This window comes from Morone saxatilis, unplaced genomic scaffold, assembly GCF_004916995.1.
Source record: "Morone saxatilis isolate NCDOM2014 unplaced genomic scaffold, NCSU_SB_2.0 Contig19, whole genome shotgun sequence".
Taxonomy (NCBI): Eukaryota; Metazoa; Chordata; class Actinopteri; family Moronidae; genus Morone; species Morone saxatilis.
This window is the reverse complement of record NW_023339751.1, coordinates 4,875,568-4,900,760: the sequence shown is the minus strand read 5'-3', so window position 1 is coordinate 4,900,760 and position 25,193 is coordinate 4,875,568. Positions and strand designations below refer to the sequence as shown.

The window sequence follows — 25,193 nt, the reverse complement described above, 5'->3', positions numbered from 1 at the left end:
CAGGAGTAATTCCCTGTCTAAACACACACACACACACACACACACACACACACACACACTGTATGTCAACGTGCATCTCAAATGAAACCATCAACTGCATGCCACAGCTCTGCCGTTCCTCCACCAAAGCTTGCAACATCAGCGTACACAGAGGAGGCTCAGTGTGATGGAAGTTGGCGCGCTACCTCACACCCCAGCTGTAAGCTTGGCATGGAGGCAGCGCGCTGTCTGTGAACATTACTTGATAGATTGTTTTAGGTGAATGTTGGGGATGACTCTGTTGGTGTTTCCAACCCATCTGCTGCCTTTTATCCCAGCTTTACACAGATGGAACAAATTCAGACTCTTAGGAGAATAGTTTGAGACCACTTTCTTGTACAAAAGAGAAGTTAGAATAATCCTTTCTGCAATAAATCATGTGAAGGAACCATACTAGAGCTCATTTCAGATGAGGGAAGAATGATTTATGAACCAGGGCTAACTATTGGGTTCATAATCAGTAAATCTCTTGATCAGTGGTTTCTATTATTAATAAATTCTTTGGTCAATGAACTAACTGTGGGTTAGCTCAAACCTTCTCACAAGACCGTCTTCCCATGTTGAGACAGTATGACAGAAAATGAAATAAAATCTCTGTATGGAAACACATAAATAAGATGGTTGTCATTTCAGTCTAGCTGGAACAAATTAAGGTGAGGAAGTGAGATATTTTGGCCTGATACAGTAACGTAAAAGCCAATCATCTGGAAGCAGGTGTTTCTCCTGGACCCAGTACATTTCTCCCCCACATTGTATTTACAGCTGAAAGAAAGTTCATTGTGCTGTGTGACCTCTAATACAGTGTCTCCATGGGGGAAAAAAACTCAATTCCCCTTCCCCCAAAGAAGCCATCGATCCACCTGTTTGCCAGACCTGGTGAAATTATGATAGACTAAAAATAATAACATTGAAGTATAGTGTCATTTTCTTATCGGTTGCTATGTAGCTGTTTTACGAAGTTGAAAAAAATGTGACCAGTTGTGTGACCAGTTGGCGATAGATATCTAAATCCAGAAGTGAATTCATATAAAAGTGCTTTACAAAGACCAGTCATAGCAAAGGCCCAACAGGACATTCTCAAGGAAATGTGACATGTTGGGCAGCACATGGTGACGGTCTGACATATTCAGTTGTTGTTCTCTGGACTTGCACAACTGCTTTGATCAGTTTGACGTTAATGTCATAGCTGTCTGTAAAATGCTCACTCCCAGGGAACATTTTCTCACTCCAGCGGCCTGCACATGGAGTGACCTTGTCAGACTGAGCGTGTTTGTCTTTGGGCCTTGAAGGGACACATTTCTTGTGCTAATCTTACACTGTGCATCAGTGGAGATGTGTGCGGATTTGTACCATCATAGGAAAACGTTTCAGGGCGATTGCTGTCTTGTGTCCTGAAATAAAGGAGTAGTCGCTGATGTTTTAGCTATTTTCTTATCAGGATAGCTCTTTAATGCAGTTGCTGGCATGCTGAGTAAGGAGGCATTCAGCAGTTGTTTTTTTGCTTTAACACAACATTGTGTTCACAACAATTTGTCTTTAATTAAGCTGGAGACATTCATGTGCAATAACACCCAGACATTCCTCTTTATTTCTAGCGCAGTATTTGATGGTAGATTCTGTATTTTATTCTTGCTGACATTATTCAGAGGTCCACATCTCAAACTGTTTGGCATATTTTCAGATCTCTAGCTATGCGTAGATCTTCCTCCTGTCTGCAAAATGTAAAGGTAAAGGGGGCATTTAAGGCAAGCTTATTTCACCTGGCATGCTTGATCAGCCTTTCTGCCTTGCTGCGTCTTCCTCTGCCTGCGTGTCTGTTGACTCCAGCCACCTGCAGCTGAGACAAAGGTGAGCCTGATGAAGAGATGCACAGACAGGAGAAGGACAGGGGCGGTGGGGTGAGGAGGGTCAAAGATGGAGGAATTACCTTGGCTCATCTTCAGCAGGCTCTTTGATTTAACATTATTGAAAGATCCTCCTTTTTACTTGGCTTCTTGCCCGCAAGAGGACCATGAAGACCTCCACACACACACATGTACACACACCGTTACGCAGGTGTAGGTATGCTTAATTGAGTGGTGAACCCTTCCTTATGATAACAAACCTTGACTTCAGGTATGATAACATTGTGTTACGCAGGGCACATGAGGGCTATGACAAACCGGTGGAGTTAGTTATTGATGAGGAGTTCATGGTGGTAGCTGCTAAAACACGATGACAGAGTGCAGCTGGAGTCTTTCTGTTCTCATGAAAGACATATTAGTGATGATAATTAATATGTTGTCTTTTTTTTGGCCCTTCAACAGGAAGTTGACAGGAATCTTCAGGTGGAGGGGTGTGACTGTATTACATTGAGCTGGAATAAGCGAGTGACTGGCAATTTTACAAAACATTTGTGTTTCTTGATCCAAGAATCATAAAATATGAAGATTAATTTGTTAGCTGATGGGTGTTGATCATTACTCTGTTAACACATACTACTGCAGTGTTGTCACCAACATGCTCTTTCAAGTTCTAGTTGTTCCGTGACTGATATTTAAAAAAAATGGGAAAAATAAAAATGGGGAACACACACAGGTGAAACAAATCTAATCGTACTGTGACTCCATTCTTCTGTTTTCATTATCTGTGCTCAGTATCTTGTGTTTCTTGTGTTTTGTGAACTCTTGGCTTCTAACTGTAGCGTAGAGAACTGACTGTGAAGTGTTCTTCCAGCCTCAGACCAAGTCACACTCTTGTCATTTTCTCCACTGAGATGAGGGTAAATAGAGCAGAAAACACGTCTCTAACACAGAGCTTGTACACAGCATCATGAGGGGAAATAAAAGATTTAAGTGTGCGTGAGGATGTGCGTGCAACACATCATGTCTTGTCTGAGAGATGCGTCTCCCTGAGCTGATGGCACATGACTGTGAGGCACGTGTGTGTGTGTGTATGTGTGTGTGAGATCACGTCATAGCCCCACTAACGGGAAAACGTATTTTCTCCACGTTGGGTCTGATAATTTTACGACAAAATAATTCACAGCTAGCCAGTATTGTCTAAACATCGCATTCCTCCGCAAGGCTAAGTGGTCGCTATGGCACACACTTAATGAACGGAAAAAGCAGTAAAATGTTAACAGCAGATCCATTCTAATCCTCTGTCATTTACTTTCCCTCTCTCTCTCTTCCTCCTCTTCCAGTTCTGGCCATCCACGCTGCTACCATCCAGTTCACCAAGGAGCCCAAGTCCCAGGATGCCTTGCATGGCCGCAGCGCCATGCTACGCTGCGAGGTCAGCGATCCGGCTGACATCACATACGGCTGGCACCACAACGGCCAGCCCTTGCAAAACAGCGAGAGGCGCTTCATGGAGGGCAGCAACCTCAAGTTCACCGCTGTGGATCGCCGGCTGGACGCAGGGAGCTTCGAGTGCATCGCACAGAATGAGGCCACGGGAGAGCTGCTCCACTCCACCAATGCCTCCTTCAATATCAAGTGTGAGTGTTTAGTTTCAAGCTGTTCTCACCCTCCCTTTTAGAAAAAAACAACAAAAAAACCTCCTGAGTGAAAGTTGCCAGCTGACAGAGTTTCATAATGGCAGCCAGGGTGTGCATCCAGTTTCTGGATCAAAAAAGCTATACAAAGTCACAGTATAAGATGACAGGTAGTATGAGCTGAAGGAATGTTTCCACCTTGTTGCCTTGTTCTTTGTGGCTTCCTCTCCCTCTCTCCAAAGGAAACTGGATATGTGTGCCACCAAGCATGTGTTTCTTGTTGCTTGTATCTTTTTTTTTTCTTCCGTTGTATAACACACTCTTTTCCCATATACTATCAAAAGGCTTTTGTCTGGAAATTACTGAGCAACTGTAATTTCCTTCCCAGCTATATAATTATGTAGTTTTAGATTAACACTGCCCTTCTTACTTAAGAATTTTTTATTAATGTCAGGCTTTTCATTACGTCACTTTCTAAATGTTTTATCCCATCAAAAGGAGGAACACTGGTATCTTAATTTTGTTGTTTAGCCCCATAACCAAACCTTGAATGACCCTCTTAAGTTTCAGAGAAAGCCATGGGAATTCTGCACAGCCCTGGTTGGGATAAATAACAACCTTGTTCACGTATTGTGGAAGGCCCTCAGGTACCAGTTGTTACTCAAAAGCCTTTGTGTCTTGCAAACACTAAGTTTGTACTGATGGCAGAAGAAAACAAAGCAAAGCAGGGTGAAAAATGGCTCCATCTGGAATATGTTGTCCTCTCTAGATACATTCAGCCTGCAAGGTTTTTCTTTGCGGTGATGATAATTGTTCAAAGGCGGATTACAAGAGCCGATGAGTGTCCAGACCTCCTAGTAGTAAACTGAGAGACAGACTGAGAGGGACAGACGGAGTGGGATAGCAGAGGTTTAACCCCTGCTGTATGATGTGTCTTCCACCACTGGATATTTGTGGTCTGTGATGTTGAGTCTAAATGATTAAAAGTTTTAGCCAGACGGACCAAAGAAGCACATCAGTTTTCCAAACCATGTCTGATCTGAAGGGAACTGCTTTTATGTGTTGCAATTAAACATGATCTAGTGTGTCAATACAGCTCAACTGACATACTCCCACAGATTAAAAAAAACTAAAAAAGAAAACTAGTTAGACATGAAGCACCAGTTCTTAAGAGCTGCCAGATCATTAATATTCCCACGCATTGGAAAAGAGAGGCATATTTGTATTGGAAGGAAGGTGGTGTAATAATTCTTTAAAAAATAATGTTTTTTCATGCTGAACTTAATAAATCATGGAAATGTATATGGGCCCTTATTTACATAAGAGTGGTAATACATTGATTATTTATTTTCATGGGAATTTTTTATCCGTTTTTGAAAGGCTTGGTAAATGGCATAACTATATAATCGTTTACGGGATATAGGAACAAATTTTTTTATATTATAGAGGCAACAAGAGTCAAAATGTAGAGGTGTAAATATAAGATGAGGTGCAACCTTTTAAGTGTCTGGCTCACAAATTCACAGTTAGAGTTTACTGCTGTCAAGGGCATCATTTCTCAAAAGCTGTGATAAACATAGTGTACTCTACCTCTACCTGCCCTACACCAAAGAACAGATGGGCAAAGTTGGCAACTGGCAGGTCGTAGTGGAGACCAAATGAAGACCAATGTTGCTCCATATCTGCTTGATGTGTAGATAAACAACTGTTTACCAACAGCTTTGGCATAACAACTTTATACAGGTAATACATCACTGTCACTGCACAAAAAAAAATCAGTCAATGCAGATTCATGTTAAATAAATCTTTAATAAAAAAAAAAATCCCCTCTGAAACTCCTCATAAGCTGACTATTGTTTCCAACATGATTCCTGCAAATGCACATGATATTTCCTCTTTTGCGGGTGGTAATGAGCATACATGTTTGCATGCATGGTCTCTCCCTCTGAGGGGGCTGATGGGGCATCATATCAAGTAGCCTTCCAAATTAGAAACTGGCTGCTTGAGGCTTTTAGCAAAACCGCTACGAGGGCAGAGTTAGGACGCCGGGTACACTGACAGCACATTTGTCTCTTTTCAAATATGTGACGGTGCTGCAGATGTGCAGTAGATAGAGCAGATACGAGCAGCAGATACATTGCTGAGAAGCAGATAATATTGAATGTAGTGTTGTCAATGCACCACACATTAACATTTGGTTGGAAAATGTAATTGTACTTTTGTATCGGTTTAATAAGAATACAGATAAGAAATCGCTAAAGGAGAAACAAGATAACGTATAGCACAGCATACTATTCTGAATCAAACACACAACAGCAATAAATCCTCCTTAATCACTTTTGTATGCTACATCTACTTCTGTGCATCAACACATTTGTCTCTTTGTCATAATGTACGGGTTAGCTGTCCATCTCTAGATCACTTTAGGTGGATCAGACCATGTTATGACAGATGTTCTCATATTTCCCCAACATAAATTTAACGGGCGATAAAGCCGCACACAGCTTTAAAGTCAAGACCCCCTCCGGCATTAATCCTGCATGTGCGTTCACTCATGTGTATGCAAGTTTGCGTGCGTAGTAGTAAATGTGGGTTGGAAGGGGGGTTGTGGGGGGTGGTGGCGTTATTCCATATGTACTGTACATGGACTGTACAAGAGTAGATTGTCCCCCCTCCTCCTCCCGCCCTCTGCAGAGAGAGAGTTAATTTATCTTGCTCTCAATAGTGGGTGGGCAAATCCTGCCAGTTGAGTTATTCAGAGTAATTATCCCCCCTTCTGTCTTCACTAATAGAGGTTTTAGCCCCCCTTTATTTTTTTGTCCCACCCCGGTCACTGGGTCTCCATGGAGAGACCGCGTCCAGCAGTGGCGTCAGGCTCAGGCATCACTATTGTCAGCGTGTTTGTTGGTCCTGGAGGCAACGCTTCGCTTGACTGTCGGTAACAAGATGAAGACTGACAGCGTTTTGGAAATCGGTGACATAGCCAGCAGGAAGAAGGGAAACGTACAGTAGAAACAGGCAAGGAGGCGCATTTTCCTCCCTGTTTAATCTTTCAATTCATAGAGCCGCAACACACGCGCCATCTTGGTTTAATCACACAGCATGCGTCCATAACCTACATTAGTTCAGCAGATGCATTTCAGATCATTCAGCACAGCTCTACTCTTTCACACCCTGTCACAATTCCTACCACTACCATGGCTTTTGTGAGCTGACAAAATGCAGCTCCTCATGCTTAATGACCCAGGCTCCATCCGTCAGCTTCTCCCCTGCAGAGTCACTTTCCTCCAGTGTCAGTGTCTTCTTTTTTTTCCCCCTCCTTTTTCCTCCTCTTTCTGCCTTGTCACAGCAGCAGCTTCTCTCTGAGTTGCCGTAGTTTGCAGCCTGGCCTGTTGACCTCTGTCAGCCACAGCTGATAAAATCTGACACCTCGTCACGCTTTGTCACACGACTGTGCTGGGGCAAAGTCTACAAAATCTGCCACATGTTTTAGTTATTTCCATACCCATATGGTGCTGTCTGTCAAATCCTATCCCCAGCATTGCCCTGGATAACACAATCCACCCTGCGTGTCTGTTTCAGAAACCCTTCTCCATGGCAACAAATCAGCTCATTGAGTGAAACAGACTAACACACGCACATACAGCTGCCTTTTGGCACAGTGAGGGATGAATGGTCCAAGCATCTGCCTTGACAATATCCTCACAGTTCATCTGTTATCATCCCTGTGTTGATAGAGCTTCCTGTTCTGCCTCCAACATAATAATTATACACCCCTAATTATGGCGTTAGCTGCCAGGCCTGCTCCAACACTTAGTCATGCATTCTGAGAGGGATTACGGGGAAGTATTTGCCACTAATAGGTTATGAAAGAGCGCCTTCTGTTTGTCCATTGGACAGCTGGAGAAATCTGAACTGTGAATGGATTTTTGTGCGGGGTAAAAGGTTAGAATGTGTTACTGTCAGAAAATCCAGGTCAAATTGGAAATGAAATGATACCAATAATTGGTTTTTAACCTGCTGCAGAACCAAATAGGTCTGGACTGGTAGAAACTTTAGACAGTCACAAGATAGTGTGTGTTGATAAGTGCTCATTGTTCCAATAATTATAAGGTCACAGAGGTCAAGCAGTGTATTCTGTACTGTGTCCTATAGTATATAGGTCTTCTGTTTGTCTCTTCAGCCCTGGTGTGTCTTACTGCTCACACTACCTACCCAGTTTTTTTCCTCTTATTACAGACTCATGCTGCTGGAATGTAAAATATTTCTTACAAATGTAAAAAGGTGTCAGAGGGTTTTTCCCAGTAAAGGCATACCAGACAGAGGTTACAATCTGAATCACATTTTTTTTTGTAGACAACATAAAAACACACAGACGTCGGACAGAATGTGACTTTAAAATCCAGCTGTGTCAGTTTGACACCCACCTGTTACTCCGGGCAAGTTAAAACAGATGCTTTTGTTTTCATTTACGAATGTCAGTCATGTTGCAGGTGATACTTGTTGTTCCATTAGACTTTTTCTTTCTGACTCTCTCCTCCTCCTCCTCCTCAGTGACTCACTGTTTCCCCTTCTGGTTTCGCCGCCCCCCTTAGGTTTCCAGTGCACTAATAACAGGTCTGTCTGGAGTGTCTGGCCCCAGGTCTCCATTGCTAAGATGGCCTTCATCACTTCCTCCTCACTAAGCTACCGGAGTTATTGACTGGAAAGGCCTTGACTGAGACACCCAACCAATTAGCATCCTCTGCAGAACTGTCAGACAGTACATTTACACGCATGCATTCCTGCTTTGGGGCACAGCATCATCAGCTGCGTTTCACACCTCACCACCACATACAGATACAAACACGTCTCTGACACACACACACACGCACACACAAACACTTACACTCTTGTTCCACACACATACTCACAGTTGTTGGGGTATCTGTGTTGAGAGGAAGCTAATGAGCGGATCATGTCACAGATGGGGATATGAGGAAGAGGGATGGAGGCCCTGTTACTCTGGAGACGGGTTTCCCATGATCCCCCGAGGTGCAGAGCACTGCCAGTTTTCTGCGTAATTCATTGTGACAGGTCTTCCTCTAGCGCCCCCTCTGACCTCACAGTGGTGTTGTGTCTCCCCCACCCGCCTCTCCACCACTCTCAGGTGGAGACTCATGCCATGCATATTTCATAGATGATCCAAACAGCAGCAGAGATGCAGCAGCAGTATTCAGCCACAGGCCATATAAATGGAGCTCACAATTGTGGAATGTCTTACACTAATACACACATAACATACACACTCATAAAAACCTCATGGACTCATGCATTAACCAGGGCTACCCAAACAAACTCTGCTCTCTCAGTGAAAGGATGTATGTACACAGTAAACACGCTAGGTGTACAGTTACTGCATGTGATAGAACCGCTGCTTATACATCATCACATAAATACCAATTAGCCCTGGTTCTCACTCAGTGTCAACATTAAGTATTTGTGTAGTCAACACATACAACAAGAGAAGGGGAATTCCAGCAAGGTGTGCTAAGGCTGTATTACAACCAAATCTAAGGTGTCTCTCGCCAGATAAGATACAACTTTGGTTTCTCTCAATAACTGTAAAACACTAACTTATTCACCCAGCAGACTTCAGTGTGCATCTAGCCCAGCGACAGGCAATGATTATGTCAACAGAAGTGTCTCCTTTTAGATCAAATATGGCATTTTTACAGTTGAATTTCTGACCAAAGAGGCTTGCAGAAGCTTCCCTTCCCCTCCTTTTACCTAGAGGGATGACATGCCTCATGAGATATACTGTATCTGCTAGTCTGTCTTGACATTTGAAAGAATCATGCACTGGGAGTGTATCATATTTTACCCTTTTAGGAGAATGTAGGAAAGATTTGCAACTGTGATGATTTCTTGACATACTGTATGTAGTTGATTTATATATCTCAGTGCACTGGGTCAAACCCTTAATAGTAAAACCACTCTGTTCTCCTCATTTCCCACTGCACCATGATGCGTTCAGGGGACGGCCGTGGATCAATTTCCCGCCATCTGTTTTCTTCATTTGTTCTGTTGCTCATCTGTCACTCTGATACCATTGATCAGGTTTCATGTGACACATGTGAGTGATTACTCTCATCACTTTGTTGTGGTATTTGCTCCTCCCATGGTGCTGTAATGTAAACACACCTGATCAGGTTGGAAGTCAAAAAATGTTCACTGTTGCCTTATTGCTCTTTTTTTCCCCATTTTGCCTGTTTTATAGGCTGCTGTGACAGCACAGTAGCCATTTTAACAGAGTATGTCAATGAGCTGTCCAATAAATGTCCATAAAAAGCGCTGTAAAGGCCGAGCTTGCTCTTGTGAGTGCAGGACAGTGGTAGCTCTCTGCTCTGCCGCTCTTCCTGAGTCATAGTGCTGTCACAGCGATGTGCTCCACTCTGCCCTCATCCCTGTTGGACCCATTAGCATTGTCATGCGTCCCGCTAGGACAGACGACAGGACGACCACTTAACTCAATTTTTCCTCCTGTCCTTCTCCTGGATTATTGCTCGTGTGCTCGCTCCCTCCTCCTTACATTCTCCTCTGTTTTTCTTCTTCTACAGGGTTAGAAAGTGGTGGTGTGACATTGAAGGAGCCCGCCTCAGAAGGGGAGATTGAGAGCTCTGCGCCAGTGACGTTGCGCTGTCACATTGATGGACACCCACGGTGAGTCTCCTCCCCCAGTCACCTCAAGTTCAGAGCTCACAGGGTTAAGGATCGTGTTGAGGACTGTACCGAAAAACTCTTCTCCTGTCCTTGTTGGCCTTTCTCATGCCCTTGTGTTCTTCTTTTCCTATTCTTCTTCTGTCCCCCTCTGCTCACCTTTTATATATCTTCTCTTTTGGCTCCATCAATCACCCGGCTCTTCCTCAATTGTTGCTTTCTCTTCTCATGCCTATCCTGTCTAATTCCTCCTCTCCCTCTCAGGCCGACGTGCCAGTGGTTCAAGGACGGGGTGAAGCTGACAGAGAAGAGCCATCAGATCAACAACAAAGAGAGGACGCTCACCTTTAAGAGTGCTAGCCCGGACGACAACGGCCTGTACTACTGCTGTGCCAAGAATGCAGCCGGGCACGTCTGCAGCAACAGCAACTTCACTCTCAACATAATAGGTGTGTGTGTGAGTGTGTGTGGCCTTTTGTAACAGTGTATTCATCTGTGGTTTCACAGTTTTGGCCACCCTTGGCATGACTTAACTTATTAAGCTGAATTAGCCCCGCAGCATTGCTTGTAAAGCTACAGTAATTGATTGATGTACCAATTTTCTTATTTCTTTTATTATTACGACAATTCAAAAAGCGAAAAAAAAGGGAACATCTTCACATTGCTCAACTATATGCATTTTTACAATAATATAAATCAGCAAATCCCAAGAAGCTGGCACAAGTTATGTGAAAATGACACAAACAAGAAGCAATTTGCTCATTACCTTTCCACTAATTAACTAATTGATTAATCAACCAATCCTTTTCAGCTCCAGTTTGCGTGTAATTAATAATCAGATATGTTTAGCTCTCCATGAATTTTTCCACACCTGCCAGGACGTGTGGTGAAGAAGAGGGAGGAGGGGGCACGTAGACCATTAGTGGTGAGAGAGCGTGCAGAGAGGCAGTGACAGCGTTCCTAATGTGATTACCTGAGAGTGTGTTAGCACCTTCCTCCTCCGCCACTCACGCAGACCGAAACAAACATTATAAACATCTACAGGGCAAATAATAATATCAGCCCCCTCAGCAGCAGTGTTGTTCTGTTGATCTGACTGCTTTATCGTAGCTTTCGCAGACAGTCTGCTGCAGTGTTGTTGTATAGGGAGATTATTTGTATTTCTGCAGGCTGGTAACATGACATTTGTTATTTACTATATAAGTGTGGGCCCCTCCTGTGTATTATCTACACCACAGTGCTAGTACTGTACATACAGCAGTAGCACATCTGTGCAAGAAACCTGATGCCTCGTTCCACTCTAATTAGCCACCTGCAACACACACACACAGACACGCTAGGTTAGCACCTGGTTGAAGGAAGAATGGATAATTGTCGAGTTTCCAGTTACCATGTTGCCACCCTCGGCTCTTCTATAGGGCTTCACCTTTAGGAAAGGCTGACAGATTTAGACAGCTTTTCAATGCACGGTCACGGCCATTTAAGATGAGGCCTTCCCACCGACTTCCTGGGTGGGCCAGGTGTGCTCTGAGTGTACGCCTTTCTTTTTCTTCGCACCAACCAGTAGCCATATCCTGATACTGCCACTGGCACTATACCTCCTTTAGCTGTTCATAATTGAAATACTCACACATTTAAACCTGGATTAAGGGTATTTTCATGTTCCCATTTCTTTATTGAGCTCAACACCCTTCAGCTTTTGTATTTAGAGTATAACAATGTCCTTAAATCTGTGGGGTAATTACTACTCCTCTAGATTGTACTGTACTAAATCTCTGGTTTTAGCAGGCCAGATCAGCCTTGTCCAGGGTTAGCCAATGGAAATGTTTAGAGGGCACCTAGCAGGGTAAATGGGGTCAAATAGAGGTCAAATACTATGCAGTTTCTGGATTATTTGAAATTGGCTGTAAAAATCCTTCAACCTCCATTGTTAAAAATACAAAATTATTATCAGTTTGATCATTCAGGTACAGATTTCCCTTCCTTCCATAGTAGTTGACCCCCACTTGAGTCCTTCTAACCCTAGTTTTTTGGAATAGCGTGACTTTAGATCATCACAGAGAATTTGATTCTACGATCCAGGAGGGGGAAAAAAAGGAGGAGATGATGGTCCAGATAAGCTGGAGGGTCTGTTCACTGACCTCATTAAGTCTCCCTGGGGCCCCCTGAGGTGTTGACACACACCGCCACCTGAAGGCCACTTGCTCACCAGCCTCACGTTGCTGTTGGCAGCTTTTAATAAAGCTCGGAGTAGATTGGTGCGATGCACAAGCATCCACACAGATGGAACTTGATGGTCTGGTGCTTGCAGATGTAATCATGCAGATGTTGGTCTACTTCTCTAACAGATAAGAGTTTTCCACGGCCGGTGGTCACTCCACAGGACCAGGTGGTGTTGAGGAACGAGGAGGCGGTACTCCATTGCCAGTTTACCGCCGTGCCGGAACCCACGTTGGAGTGGTACCACGAAAATGAGCTGCTGTCAAACAAGTCTCGGTATGTTGAGAGCTAAATCCTCCCCTCTGAATCACTCTTTTTCCTTCTCATCATACATCTCATACTCCCCTCTCTCTCCACATCCTGCCCCCACTTCATTCCCTCTCCTCACTTACCATTATATAAGCTCCAGCTTCAGGGATTCCTTTGAACCCAATGAGGTGGAACCTTTGCATCGTGCTCTCTGTGTGCTGTTATAACTCTGTCTTAAGATGGATTGCACATTACAGGAATATTATTACTGGAACACAATGCAGTAAAGTTTCTCTGCAGTCTACTATACATCGCTTAAACACAGCCTTTCTCTCCAGCCTATCACCAAAGACTTTACAGCTCTCCAGTGTTCACCCAAGGAGCGGAAAACCCCCTAAAGCTACAATCAGCTTACCAGCATGTCCCCTACAAACACATAAGCACAAGATAATAACCAATTTCTATACCAAGAGTCAAGGGATACCCTCAGGGTTCGTAGCACATCATGCTTATACATAGGCACACTCCAGCCTGTTCCACATGGAGAGCGAGAGCCGGGTTTTCGATTTTAAAGTGATTATTGTGTTCAGTGAATGAACAAGGGTGATGAAGGATTCCAATATCAACAGTTAGTCACTTGTGTAATGAGCTTGTCAGAGGCTGGTTTGGTCACCAATGCAGTGATGACTCAGCACCAGGATAGCAGAGGGATAGGTAATAAGCGTGAATGTAAAACCACAGACACACAGACAGAATGTATTCCATGGCAACCTGGTGGTTTGTGTGTTTGTGTTTATTGATCTGGGCTGATATAATGCCAGAGGAATGTTTCATCATCTGTTTTCTACCTGCACTTTTTAGACAACCCCCCCTCTCCCTTTAGATGTGTGAATGTTTGATGTAGATTGTTTTTCATAAGTGTGAAAAAATATACCAGCGGCTGTTTTTGCAGACAGAGGAAATTCTCCCCCTTGGGTCAAACCAGCTCTGGAGGCAAACACGTGAAACCACACCAATTCTTCCTGTGTAGAATCCCATGTAGCTATAAAGATGATTGCCTTTAAAAAAGCCTGCCTTTGTTCATTTTGTTTTGTGGTTATTTTAGAGTTAGTTTCCTCCGTGTGAAGTAATGTTCCACAGACTTGTTCTCCATCTCTCGGGTGGAAACATGCACAAGCTCCCAAAGCTCATTTCCCTCCCGCTATTAAACAGAGAAGAAGAGGAGAGATGACACAGAAATATCACCCCTCCTGAGGGAATCCAGCGCACAACCAGATATGAATCCTGCTTTTGGAAAACTCTCCTCAGGAATTCCACAACATCCTAAATGCATCCAGCAGTGCCTTTACTTACCTATTCCTCTCTGTTTTAGATATTAACTTTTCCCAGGATCTTTATAACGACTTTGTGAGCATTGATAAGCTGTTGAGTTGTCCGGTCTGTGGAGCTGATTTCGGTGCTTTGTGGGATGTGCAGCTCCTTATCTGTCATCCCTGAAGCTGGCTTAAGGTCAGCCTTTAATTACTTCTCATCCCGTCCATCACTGGCACTGATACTCCCTTCAGCCTGCCAGAAGCCGGGGGCCAGCCATCAGGAAAGCACAAGACTTTTTAAAATTAACTCACTATGTAGGTCACTTTTCTTTGTGTTCTGTGTGGACACATTCTCAGCATTTATTTGAACCTATTTGGAGCAGCAGATGGCTTGGGTTTAGCGAATCAGGTCAATTCAGATAACATAGGTAACATGCCAAGCACAAAAAACAAAGCCTATGTTGAGATAGCCCTAGTTTTCTGGCACGCATTCTGTTGTCCTGTGTTGCAGATCATCACTGTCTGGTGCTCCTGGCAGGCCGAAACAAGTGCTACGAATTATTTTCAGATGCGATCTGAGACAGATCTGATATTGCACTTGAGAGAACATGTGTTGATCCTTTCATGTAGGAGTAATGTGTGACACATTGTTTGTTGGTCAGTGATGGTGAGACGGTGTGAACAGGCCGAGCTGGAAGCCTAAATTGTCTGATACGTTTCTCCTCCACAGTCTGTTCCTGTTCCCCAACGGCACACTGCAGATCACCCAGGTCAAGCTCAGGAGCACGGGGACCTACAAGTGTGTGGGCCGTGGCCTCAGTGGGTCCCATGTTACACTGGAAGCCTCCCTCCTCATAGCAGGTACACACACACACACACAAATACACACATCAGAAGTTGTTGAACTGGTGAGGGATAAACACCTGTGATTCTGTAATCTGAGAGTGTGAGGGGGCATTTGGGTTACATATTTATCTTGCCCTCCATCTCATTCTGCTCTCCCTTCTTCTTCGGGATCTTTCACTTAGAGCCAGATCTCTCCGATGATAATCACATTCCCTTATTGACATCCGGCCCAGCTGTATCCACTACACACACACACACCGACACACACCGTGCTGGAGCATTTTCTTGCTTCCCCTCTATAGTATTTCCTCCAACACTCCAGCTGTTTGCCAAGCTTGTATAGCTAAAGCTTTCTCCAAAGTGAAATAGCACCTTGCTGAACAAGCGGTTAACATTAGATAACATACCAGTATGACTCAAACTGGCTAACGAGCAGTGTAATTATGATGTTGTGAAACGTTAAATGTCAGTAGACCTGCCCCATGATTTTCATCCAACATCAGTAGAATGTACTTGTCAGAAATTACTACTTCCAACGGGCAGGTGTGTTAAACCACTTTAAAATTAAAACAAAACATGAACTATAACAATAACAATTAATGGTTGTACATAAAGATTAGGTTCTGATACACACAGGGAAAACAATATAATGTACAAGTCCAGGCACATCAAAGTTTAATATCACACATGGCAGCGCTCGCTCTTTTCCTGTCGAACCATGACTCCAAAGAGAACTCCTAACAACTTTTTTTAATGGCTGCTTGAGCTTAAAGCATGGACAAGCTGTAGTATCTTCTCATCTTACTAATCAGCCAGCATTTTGAAATGCAAGTGCATGCAAGTCAAATATTTTGAAGGAGCTTAGGGCTGGAATTTCTATGCGTTTTAAGGTCCCAAGTACTTTATTCCTTCTCCATCAGCCCCCTTTCCCCAAGGGTTTTGGATTAACAAGGTTCGACTGTATCTGCAGTTTTAACCCAGTGAACCGCAGCTCCATTTAAATACCTTAATTCACTTAATCTGATGGTAATCCCTGCAGGCATTATAGGGGATTGTGTCACAGTAGAATTCAGTATTTAGGGGACAAGTTTAAACAGTCACTCCATCGTAGCTCCACCTCCATTCATTTTACTGCCCTCCCCCTCCTCTCCCAGCTCCACTTCTCTTTCATCTGCCGAGAAATGCATGTTTTCTTCTGTTCTCATTAATTGATTTAGATCTTAGACTCATAGAAGGTCGCAGCCACTGACCAGCTTTCAGAGCGTTGTAGGCCAATAAAGTATTAATGACTTCCATTTGGGACACACACAGTAGCGGGAGGTCTTGTGAGTTCTTGTACCGCAGATCACATTCCACTTTCTGTATAGGGGCTGCCAGTTTTGATATGACCCACCTCACACAGGCCCTAGTTAATTCCCATACAACCTATATACTCAGTTCGCCTACTGTGCACTTTGTTCTCTAATTACTGTGGCCTGCGCTACAAATCACAGGAAATCCGTTAACAGAACTGTGAGTTGGAATTAAGTGTGCTTGGGGCTGCTCATGAAATTCAAAATCAGTAATGCTTCAGTGGCTTTGAAGACAGATTGATGATTATCAGGCGCCTTGTGTAAATGGAAATCAATTTCATTCAGCTTTCAAATGGCTACTTCACGCTTCCCGCCCTCTTTCCTCTCCGCTACAGAGATAGAGGAAATGTCGCCTAAGATGTCGAAGGTTTTCACAGCGGACACCCTGCAGCGGGTACCCTGTCGTCCCCCGCGCGGCAAACCTGAGCCCGAGGTCTGGTGGGAGAGAGAAGGTCAGCGGATGCCCACAGAGGGCAGAGTTTACCAGGATGGCCTGGATCTGGTCTTCAGTCCCACAGAGGAGGGAGATTCAGGCGCCTTCACCTGCGTGGCCCAGAACAAGGCAGGACGTAGGACGCAGGAAGTCACCTTCATCGTGGCCAGTGAGTCATACACAGACTTACAAAAAGTGTGCAGCTCCAGTGTAAACCAGAAAAACCAGACTTTTAAAACGTGTGGGGTTTGAAAGAAGTTGGCATTTAGGAGGCAAGGGGTATCTATTGAAAGATGTTATCACATTGCATTTTGGGATATGTAGTACCCAGGTTTTTTTTTTATAACTGTCTCTTATGAGACGGGCTAAATCACAGACAGAAAAATATGATTAAATGAGTTAAAGAATGGCTAGTATTCAGTTTTCACTGTCTAAAAAAGGCTCAAAACATAGAAGATATATACTAATGAATTATCATCTTATCACATGAATATGGCATAATATAGTAAAACTCCATAATTTATTTTGTATTTGTATGTAATTTATTAGTTTTTTTCCCCCATAGCATCCCAAAGAGTAGAGTAGTGAAAATAAGACTGTTTTCCCCTTTAGAACGTAAGCTGAAAGAGAACATAAGCAAGCCAGTAAGGGCTAACGTGCAGTATAGGTAACTGAAGTCCTCTTTATTTTATGCTATGTCATGTTATTTAATGTCAAGAGCACGGTGGGAACACTCAGGCCATTTAGCAGATACACTGGCATTACACAACTGACAGTCTATGTTCAGACTGACCAATGGACCAAGCTCACTTTATATATATTCATTCAAGGCAGTGCCATGTAGCTGAAGAGCTATTATGTATATGGAAAAGGACAAGTCACATGGAGTGTATGGTTAAGTGAACTGTACTGATACTATATGATACTATAATGCATTATCTGTGTGTGTCTCCACAGCTGCCCCAGTGTGGGTGACGAGGCCTCAGGACAGCCAGTTAGAGGAAGGTAAACCAGGTTACCTTCACTGTCACGCTCAGGCCAACCCTGAACCTGAGGTCACATGGCTCCGCAACAACATCAGAATCACACAGGAGGTCAGTTATCAAACACAATAACACACAAACAGTTGTAAGTGTCTTTTTCTGATCGGCATTCTGTCTACACCTAGCATATGAAAGCTCACCTAATATCTGCTTTATTTTTTTCTAGACATGAGAAAATTTCACTTAAAAACTCTTCTGTTTTTTCCCCTAGGACTCTCGTTTTAAGCTGTTCCGTAACGGCACCCTCAGGATCAACAATGTGGAGGTGTACGACGGACAGATGTATGGCTGTGAAACTAAGACTGTAGGCGGCCGACTGTCTGGACAAGCTAGAGTTATTGTGCTCGGTAAGCTGCGAGGGAATCACTCTTTGATTAATATTAATATATACAGTAGATTATGCTATTCTTACTGAGGGTGTACTTGAAGTTATTCCCCGCACTGACTGAAAGATAATGTGTAACAAGTGAAATCATATCCGGGGTATAATGGGTAACACAGCAATGAGAGAAAATATAAAAACAAATGTGGTCATGCCTGTGGGCTTGCAAGTGTGAATGTGTGTGTTTCCTAAAATAAGACAAGCTTGTCTATGTTGTGTCTCTGGGCGTCCTCAGGACACCCACAGAGGTGTGAAATATGACTCATGCACAGCACCTTTATTTCAGCCTTCATTTTAACACATTATCTCCATGATAAATTTCATTCATTCAGTGATGCTCCGCTGCTATAGGATTACTGTGATAGATGGCCCGACATGTCACTGTTTTGTCTGGCCAATCTGTTTTTATGATCTCATCCTCTGATAGACCTCAGGTTTAACACTCAGATCTGTGTGTACCATGTGTGCATGCAGCCACATTTCCCCGAATGTGCCTGAACATGATTTGCGTCAGCTTTGTGTCATTTCATCTACAGTGTGAGTTGCACAAAAGAGGCTTTGACTTGTTGCCCCCCCCCGTGTTTACCACGTGTGTAATGTGTGTGGTGTTTTGACTTGTGTTTCAGAGAAGCTGAAGTTCACCCCGACCCCCCAGCCTTCTCAGTGCCTGGAGCTGGATAATGAGATCATCATCCAGTGCTCCGCTAAAGGCAGAGAGCCCCCCACCATCCACTGGACCAAAGCAGGTTTGTACACTGCTGGCTTTATCTTAGCTCACAATAACTTAAATCGAATAAAGATGATTGTTTAACACTTTCTTAAGGAAATATCTCATCCAGAATGCCAGCAGTACCCTTCATTCCTTTCATGCTAATGATGACAAATGCTGTTTCTACAAGCATATGTAGAAACACGCACAGAATGTGCATCAACAGAGTGTGAGGAAGATTCATCATCATGGATCATTTCCCCACCTCATCCGTGTTTGCAATGATGGAGTAGATTTAACTGCTCGAATTCCACAGGCAGCCCCACACTCAGCACTCCTAACCAACCCCCTGTGTGTCTCTCTGTCTCCCCCTGCAGACGGAGGAGAGCTGCCACCTCGCATAGAGCAGAGGAACGGCCATCTCCACTTCACCAAAGTCACCCGCAGCGACGCCGGCAACTACACGTGCATCGCCTCCAACAGCCTCCAGGGGGAGATTAGAGCCCTGGTGACCCTCACTGTGGCCGGTAAACTGCTCACTCATCATCCTGGGAGCAGGGAATTATGAGAGAGAAAGGGTCACGCCACCGTATTAGTCATCAGCCCCACATTGAAAGTACTTGTGGTCTCAGTGCACAGACAGTCATTGATCATTCTCATCAAGTGGCAAATACAGCAGCATTTATAGTGTGCTTAGTGGCCTTTTTATAGCTCAGTAATGAATTGCATTTCGGGTTGTAGAGTGTAACTAACTGTTAACCACAGTCACCACAGTCTGTAAAGGAAATGTTATGACCCAGTTGTGGTGTAAGTGTTGTATTAATGAGCGCGTGTGTGTGTTTGTGCACGTATAGTGTACATTCGCTTTAAGGTGGAGCCAGAGAATACGACGGTGTACCAGGGTCACACAGCCATCCTGCACTGTCAGGCCACCGGTGACCCCGAGCCCCACATCCACTGGATGGTCAAAGACAAGACTCTGGACATCAGTAAGAACAGAAGGTAAATGAGACTCTTTCTTTCTTTTTAATCTGCCTTTGAGACAGCTCAACTATCGTGGATTAGGAAAACAGTTTGTGATTACAGGTTCCAAACAGGATGGATTGCAGTTTAATTTGTTGTGCGTTCATTATAGATGTAGCTTGTGCTTATATAGTATTACACAATGGGCACGCAATGGGCCTCACGCAAGAACATCTCGTACAGACAGATTGGTTCTTAAATGGCACGAAAGAGTGATTTACGAAAACTTAAGTATGAGTCAGGAACTGATGTCTACCTCTCTCCACAGAGAGGAAAAGTTTGAATTGGAATGAATTTGTAGTTTTAAATATGTTTCCAAAATTAACTAAAATAAAAATGAATAACAAAAATAAACGTAATAATCCATAATGTCCATATATTTTGGCATGGCAACTTTTACATTTCAGTAGTTTTACCACTCCTTCAGCTGCTTTATGCAGGTCGCTGTCCAGGTGAACATCCTCCATTATAACACTTTAGAGATGCACCTCACCTACATGTACAGTATGTCTCAGTGCGGTGCTTCTCTAATGACACATTGTTAACAGATTCACTATTAATAATTATTAATTGTGCTTTAATATTCGTACTGATACAGCGACACTTCTAAATTTGTCCTATGATCTCCACCCTTGGGCTCCAAAGTGTGAAGTTCTTCTCTTTACACTTGAGTAAGAATTTTGTGAATGAAACTGTGGAACAGGTAGCCTTACAGAGCAGTGTTCGGGAGGTTGATTGTGCTAATGATCGAACCTCACACACAGCCGGCTGCTCATGAACAGGAGGCTTTCATCAGGATGAAACGAGCAATTTATGAGGAACAGTCGAACGAGCAAACGTCACAATATAAAAGTCTGAAGAAGAGAGATTTAGGATAACAAAACAAACACCTTCTTCCATGAGTCCCACTGTGTATATGTAGTGGACTTTAAATCTTTTTTGTACATTAGTATATTCATACTATATGTTAACAGAGTGATCTGAATCAGTTCACCCAACAGATAAAAATAAAACAAATGTTACTTTCTGCTACAGTAATGTGTCAGTCTCATATTACAGTCTCACATGCCAGCTTGGGAAAATGTATTACACCCAATCAACATGTCTGTCCTCCTTCCCTGCTGTGAATTCTGGACATCCGCCTTCATCTTCACCTGTCCCCTCTTTCTTCCAGGTTCCAGAAGCTCCCCAATGGCTCCTTGGTGATTACAGATGTCACTACAGACGACACTGGCAGATACACATGCGTGGCTGGAAACAGCTGCAGTATTAAAGACCGTGTGGCTCAGCTGTATGTAGTGGGTGAGTTTAATACACAGGCACAGGCAATCATATTTACACAGGCTTCCTTTATCTGGAACAAAGGTGCACACATGGGGCGTACGCCAAGATCACAAGTAAAGGATGAAGGCATTCATTAAACCTTCACCCTCTGCCTGTCATCCAAGTCGACAGGTTAATAACCACAGCCACATCTCTGACGCCACGGCTGTCACTGAGGCGATGGGATTGGGCAGACCGTTAGATCTAATAACGCTTCACACTCTGTGGCTCCTTGTGTGTCGACTGAGGCTGAAAATTACAGTCACACACTTGCACTAGTGTCCCATATCAACTCATTTTCTTCCAAAGTAGCAGGATGGTATTCTGGATTAGTTCAAAGCAGGAGACAATTAAATTTAGATGTTTGTCGTAGCTCGTCAGGGCCAGCGTGACAACACTGTCTAACAGTGTGAAAATAGCTTGTTGAATGAAGTGGTTGTATGTTTCTCAACAGTCTTATGATTTCAACATACATATAATGAATCTATAAAACAGATAAGGGATTGCTATTTGCTTTTGTTTTGCTTTACAGTTGTTACACGGGTTTAACTTTGGAAATCGCATTTAATTCAAAGTGAACTGCATATTTACATCTTGTATTTGCATTTTTACTCTAAAAAAAAAAAACTGATCCATGTGATGTTGATTAAAGACTTGGATGTGGTAACATCCAACCGACATGTTACACATCCTGTACTTTTTCGGAGCATTTTAGTTAACTAACTTTGCCCAACAGACAAACCAGTGCACTCTATCGATGAAGATGGGGACAGGGCTCCTTACAAGATGATCCAAACCATCGGTCTGTCAGTGGGAGCAGCTGTGGCGTACATCATTGTAGTGCTGGGACTCATGTTCTACTGCAAAAAGAGACGCAACGCAAAACGACTGCAGAAAGGCCAGGATGGAGAGGAGCCTGAGATGGAGTGTCTCAATGGTATGATGGAGAAGAACGTTTCTGAATTTGTGGTGAAACTGTTGTAAAATCCTGTGGTTATGTGAGTAGTTGATATTCCTCCAACTTTATGGTCCTCAAAGTGTTGTTGAGAAGTTTAGAATATTTGCTGCCATCTTGTGTTTATCCTGGGTATTGCATTTAACATGTGATAGGCCACAGATTCAGATCAAATTTGATGAGCTGTGTCCCAGTTCCGCTGCACACACTAACTGTGAGTGGGAAGATTTGGGGGCAGTTTTTGAGTGTGTTGATGTACAAAAGCTGCTGACAGCTGGAAAAAAAATCCAATCTAAACTAATTGTGGATGATAGTGAAACAGTTCTTGGGACACCTCAGAACACAAAAAATTACTTTGTCTTTATGAAGTTTAATTTGTAGTGACATTCAAGTTTCGGTTAGAATTACATTTGACAAAAACAATATAATATGAAGATTAAGATATGGTACATGCTGTACACAGTGGAATCGGGACAGAGCAGTAGTGGGATATGTGCTGACACCCTGCTGAAGTCTTCTCATACAGCATCCAACTTTACACCGTGTAACTTCTAATGAGAGCTAATCAGAGCAAGAACTATAGGTTTTGTTGAATAGATTTTACTCTGTTTGGATACACATCACGTTTACAGTGAATACCCATTGAGATTTGCACTATGTGGGCGATCTTTGACCCTGTGGGATGTCTGTTGTGTTTAGGTGGAGCCGTTCAACAAAATGGCCACACCACCACTGAGATCCAGGAAGAGGTGGCACTCACCAACATGGGTACCATGGCAACAACCGAGAAACGCCACAGCCACGTCAACAATGACAAGCTCCACTTCCCTCGGGCAAACCTGCAAACCATCACTACTTTAGGTAGAATGATTAATTCATATTAATTATCTTTTGTATGTCTTATTGATAGTAAATGACCTTGTGCTTCACCTCATAAAACAACATGTGGCGTCTGCTCTGACATGTGCTCTCTGTTCTGTGTGAATGTTCAGGTAAAGGGGAGTTCGGTGAGGTGCTGCTATGCAAAGCTAAGGGTATCGAGGAGAGCGAGGAGGAGACGGTGGTGTTGGTGAAGAGCCTGCAGACCCGAGATGAGCAGCTCCAGCTCGACTTCCGCCGCGAAGCTGAAATGTTCGCCAAGCTCAGCCACCCCAACGTGGTCCGCCTGTTGGGCCTGTGTAGGGAGGCAGAGCCGCACTACATGATCCTGGAGTACTATGACCTGGTAATCACACAAAAACAAAAGCACATGCACAAACACATGAGGATGGAAGAAGTATATTTGTTTTTACCTGGTATATAATACTCTCTTTTTTGCTTTTATCGTACCAGGGGGACCTAAAGCAGTTCCTGAGAATTTCCAAAAGCAAAGATGACAAGGTCAAATCTCAGCCTATCAGCACCAAGACCAAAGTAAGTGTTGAATGTTTTACCATGAGTGCCAGCTCACAGCATCCTGCAAATAATAAAGACCGAAATGTATGTCAGCTAAAGCATATAGAGCAAGTTATGCTCTTCCCATTCCCTCTAAGACATTGTGTCCTTAAAGCAACATTTAGACATTTTGGAAACACACTTATTAGTGTTAGTGTAGCTTAGCAAAAAAGACAAAGCATGTGCTAGCCTGGCTCTCTCCAAAGGTAAAAAAAAATCTAACTACCTCTAACAGCACCTCTTAAACTCACTAACTAACATATTACATATTCTGTGTTTAATCTGGGAATCCTTTTCCAAAATATCATATTATTCCTAACGGATGCTACCAAACAAAACCTTGGCAAGCTCTGCTGCCTTTGTAGATGTATTATCAAAGTCACTTCACCTTGACAGTTTTTTTGATTATGTTTTTTCTCCTTTCTTTCAGGTTTCCATCTGTGCCCAGGTGGCTCATGGGATGGAGCATCTGTCCAATCACCGTTTCGTTCACAAAGACCTAGCTGCCCGAAACTGCCTGATCAACAGTCAGAGGCGCGTGAAAGTGTCATCGCTCAGCCTCAGCAAGGACGTCTACAACAGGTCTGTTGGAAAAGCAGCTTGATTTAATAAGATTCACCCACTTTAATCACCAACTACAGTTAATGGCTCCATTACAATTCTGAGACGTCGCTGTTCATCCGGCTAATTTTATTTATTACCCATCTCCCTGTCATCTCTTTTGTGTATGTAGTGAGTACTACCACTACAGACAGGCATGGATCCCACTGCGCTGGCTCCCATCAGAGTCCGTGTTTGAGGACGACTTCTCCACCAAGTCTGACGTGTGGGCCTTCGGAGTATTGATGTGGGAAGTGTTCAGTCACGGGGAATTGCCATATACCAAGCTCAGCGATGATGAGACGCTGGAAGGTCAGTATGATGCTTCAGCGGCTTGTTTTTAGTCCAGGTTCTGATTCAGCACAGAAGAGAGAGAGAAAATGGGTCCCTACTGAGGTGGAATGTAATCAATTCTCGAGGGGAAGTCACAGAGTATCCATTAAATGTTAAATGCTATCAAACAACCACATATGTCCATGTCTCTTGTCTTAACCTCCCTCTCTCTGCTGACCCTCCGCCCCTCTAGGTCTGCAGACAGGGAAGCTGAAGCTGCCCGTTCCAGAGGGATGCCCCTCCAAAATCTACAAGCTTATGGCCCGCTGCTGGGCGCTAAGCCTCAAGGAGCGCCCCTCCTTCACGGAAATTGTGCACGCCCTGGGAGAGGTGCCCTCTGACAGCAAAGTCTGAGACGACCCTAACCCCACATCAGAGGGGAACTTTGACCAACCCCCTTCCTCCAAAATAAAGACAGGAATGCTGGATTATTAGTCTCACACATTTCAGGGAAGAGGGTTGAGGAGAAAACACTACACTAAACTAAACACTTTATATGCATTTCAAACAGTGGGTGTGTGGATAAGACTTTGCTATATCAGTGGAAACGCACTCACGTTTGTGTAAAAGGCTTCATTGTGAGCAGTGCCAGGAGTTTACGTTTGCCTTAACCGCAGCATGGATGACCCTCCCGATGAGTCCCAGTCTGTGGTTCCACTGTGACCCTGCCTGCCTGTCTGCGGCCGCTCTGTCCCAGAGACACTTTGAATCACGGAGCCTCACGACCTCAGTGCCTCTACCCCTCCATACACACACACACAC

At 43.7% G+C, this 25,193-nt stretch overlaps 1 protein-coding gene across 1 annotated transcript in view; it reads left to right on the top strand.

Annotated features, from left to right (window-relative positions):
* ptk7b (protein tyrosine kinase 7b) overlaps positions 1 to 25,187 on the top strand; it is a 67,307-nt gene extending 42,120 nt beyond the window's left edge. Inside the window, exons 3-21 of the mRNA XM_035662996.1 lie at positions 3,224 to 3,520; positions 10,117 to 10,219; positions 10,481 to 10,665; positions 12,565 to 12,712; positions 14,729 to 14,859; positions 16,532 to 16,798; positions 17,587 to 17,723; positions 17,884 to 18,019; positions 18,681 to 18,800; positions 19,141 to 19,290; positions 19,618 to 19,765; positions 20,961 to 21,088; positions 21,846 to 22,046; positions 22,764 to 22,925; positions 23,057 to 23,289; positions 23,397 to 23,477; positions 23,929 to 24,080; positions 24,232 to 24,410; positions 24,625 to 25,187. Coding sequence (XP_035518889.1) covers positions 3,224 to 3,520; positions 10,117 to 10,219; positions 10,481 to 10,665; positions 12,565 to 12,712; positions 14,729 to 14,859; positions 16,532 to 16,798; positions 17,587 to 17,723; positions 17,884 to 18,019; positions 18,681 to 18,800; positions 19,141 to 19,290; positions 19,618 to 19,765; positions 20,961 to 21,088; positions 21,846 to 22,046; positions 22,764 to 22,925; positions 23,057 to 23,289; positions 23,397 to 23,477; positions 23,929 to 24,080; positions 24,232 to 24,410; positions 24,625 to 24,785 — 3,119 coding nt within the window. The 3' untranslated portion in view covers positions 24,786 to 25,187. The remainder of the gene's footprint in view (positions 1 to 3,223; positions 3,521 to 10,116; positions 10,220 to 10,480; positions 10,666 to 12,564; positions 12,713 to 14,728; positions 14,860 to 16,531; positions 16,799 to 17,586; positions 17,724 to 17,883; positions 18,020 to 18,680; positions 18,801 to 19,140; positions 19,291 to 19,617; positions 19,766 to 20,960; positions 21,089 to 21,845; positions 22,047 to 22,763; positions 22,926 to 23,056; positions 23,290 to 23,396; positions 23,478 to 23,928; positions 24,081 to 24,231; positions 24,411 to 24,624) is intronic.
* The last annotated feature ends 6 nt before the right edge of the window (positions 25,188 to 25,193 follow it).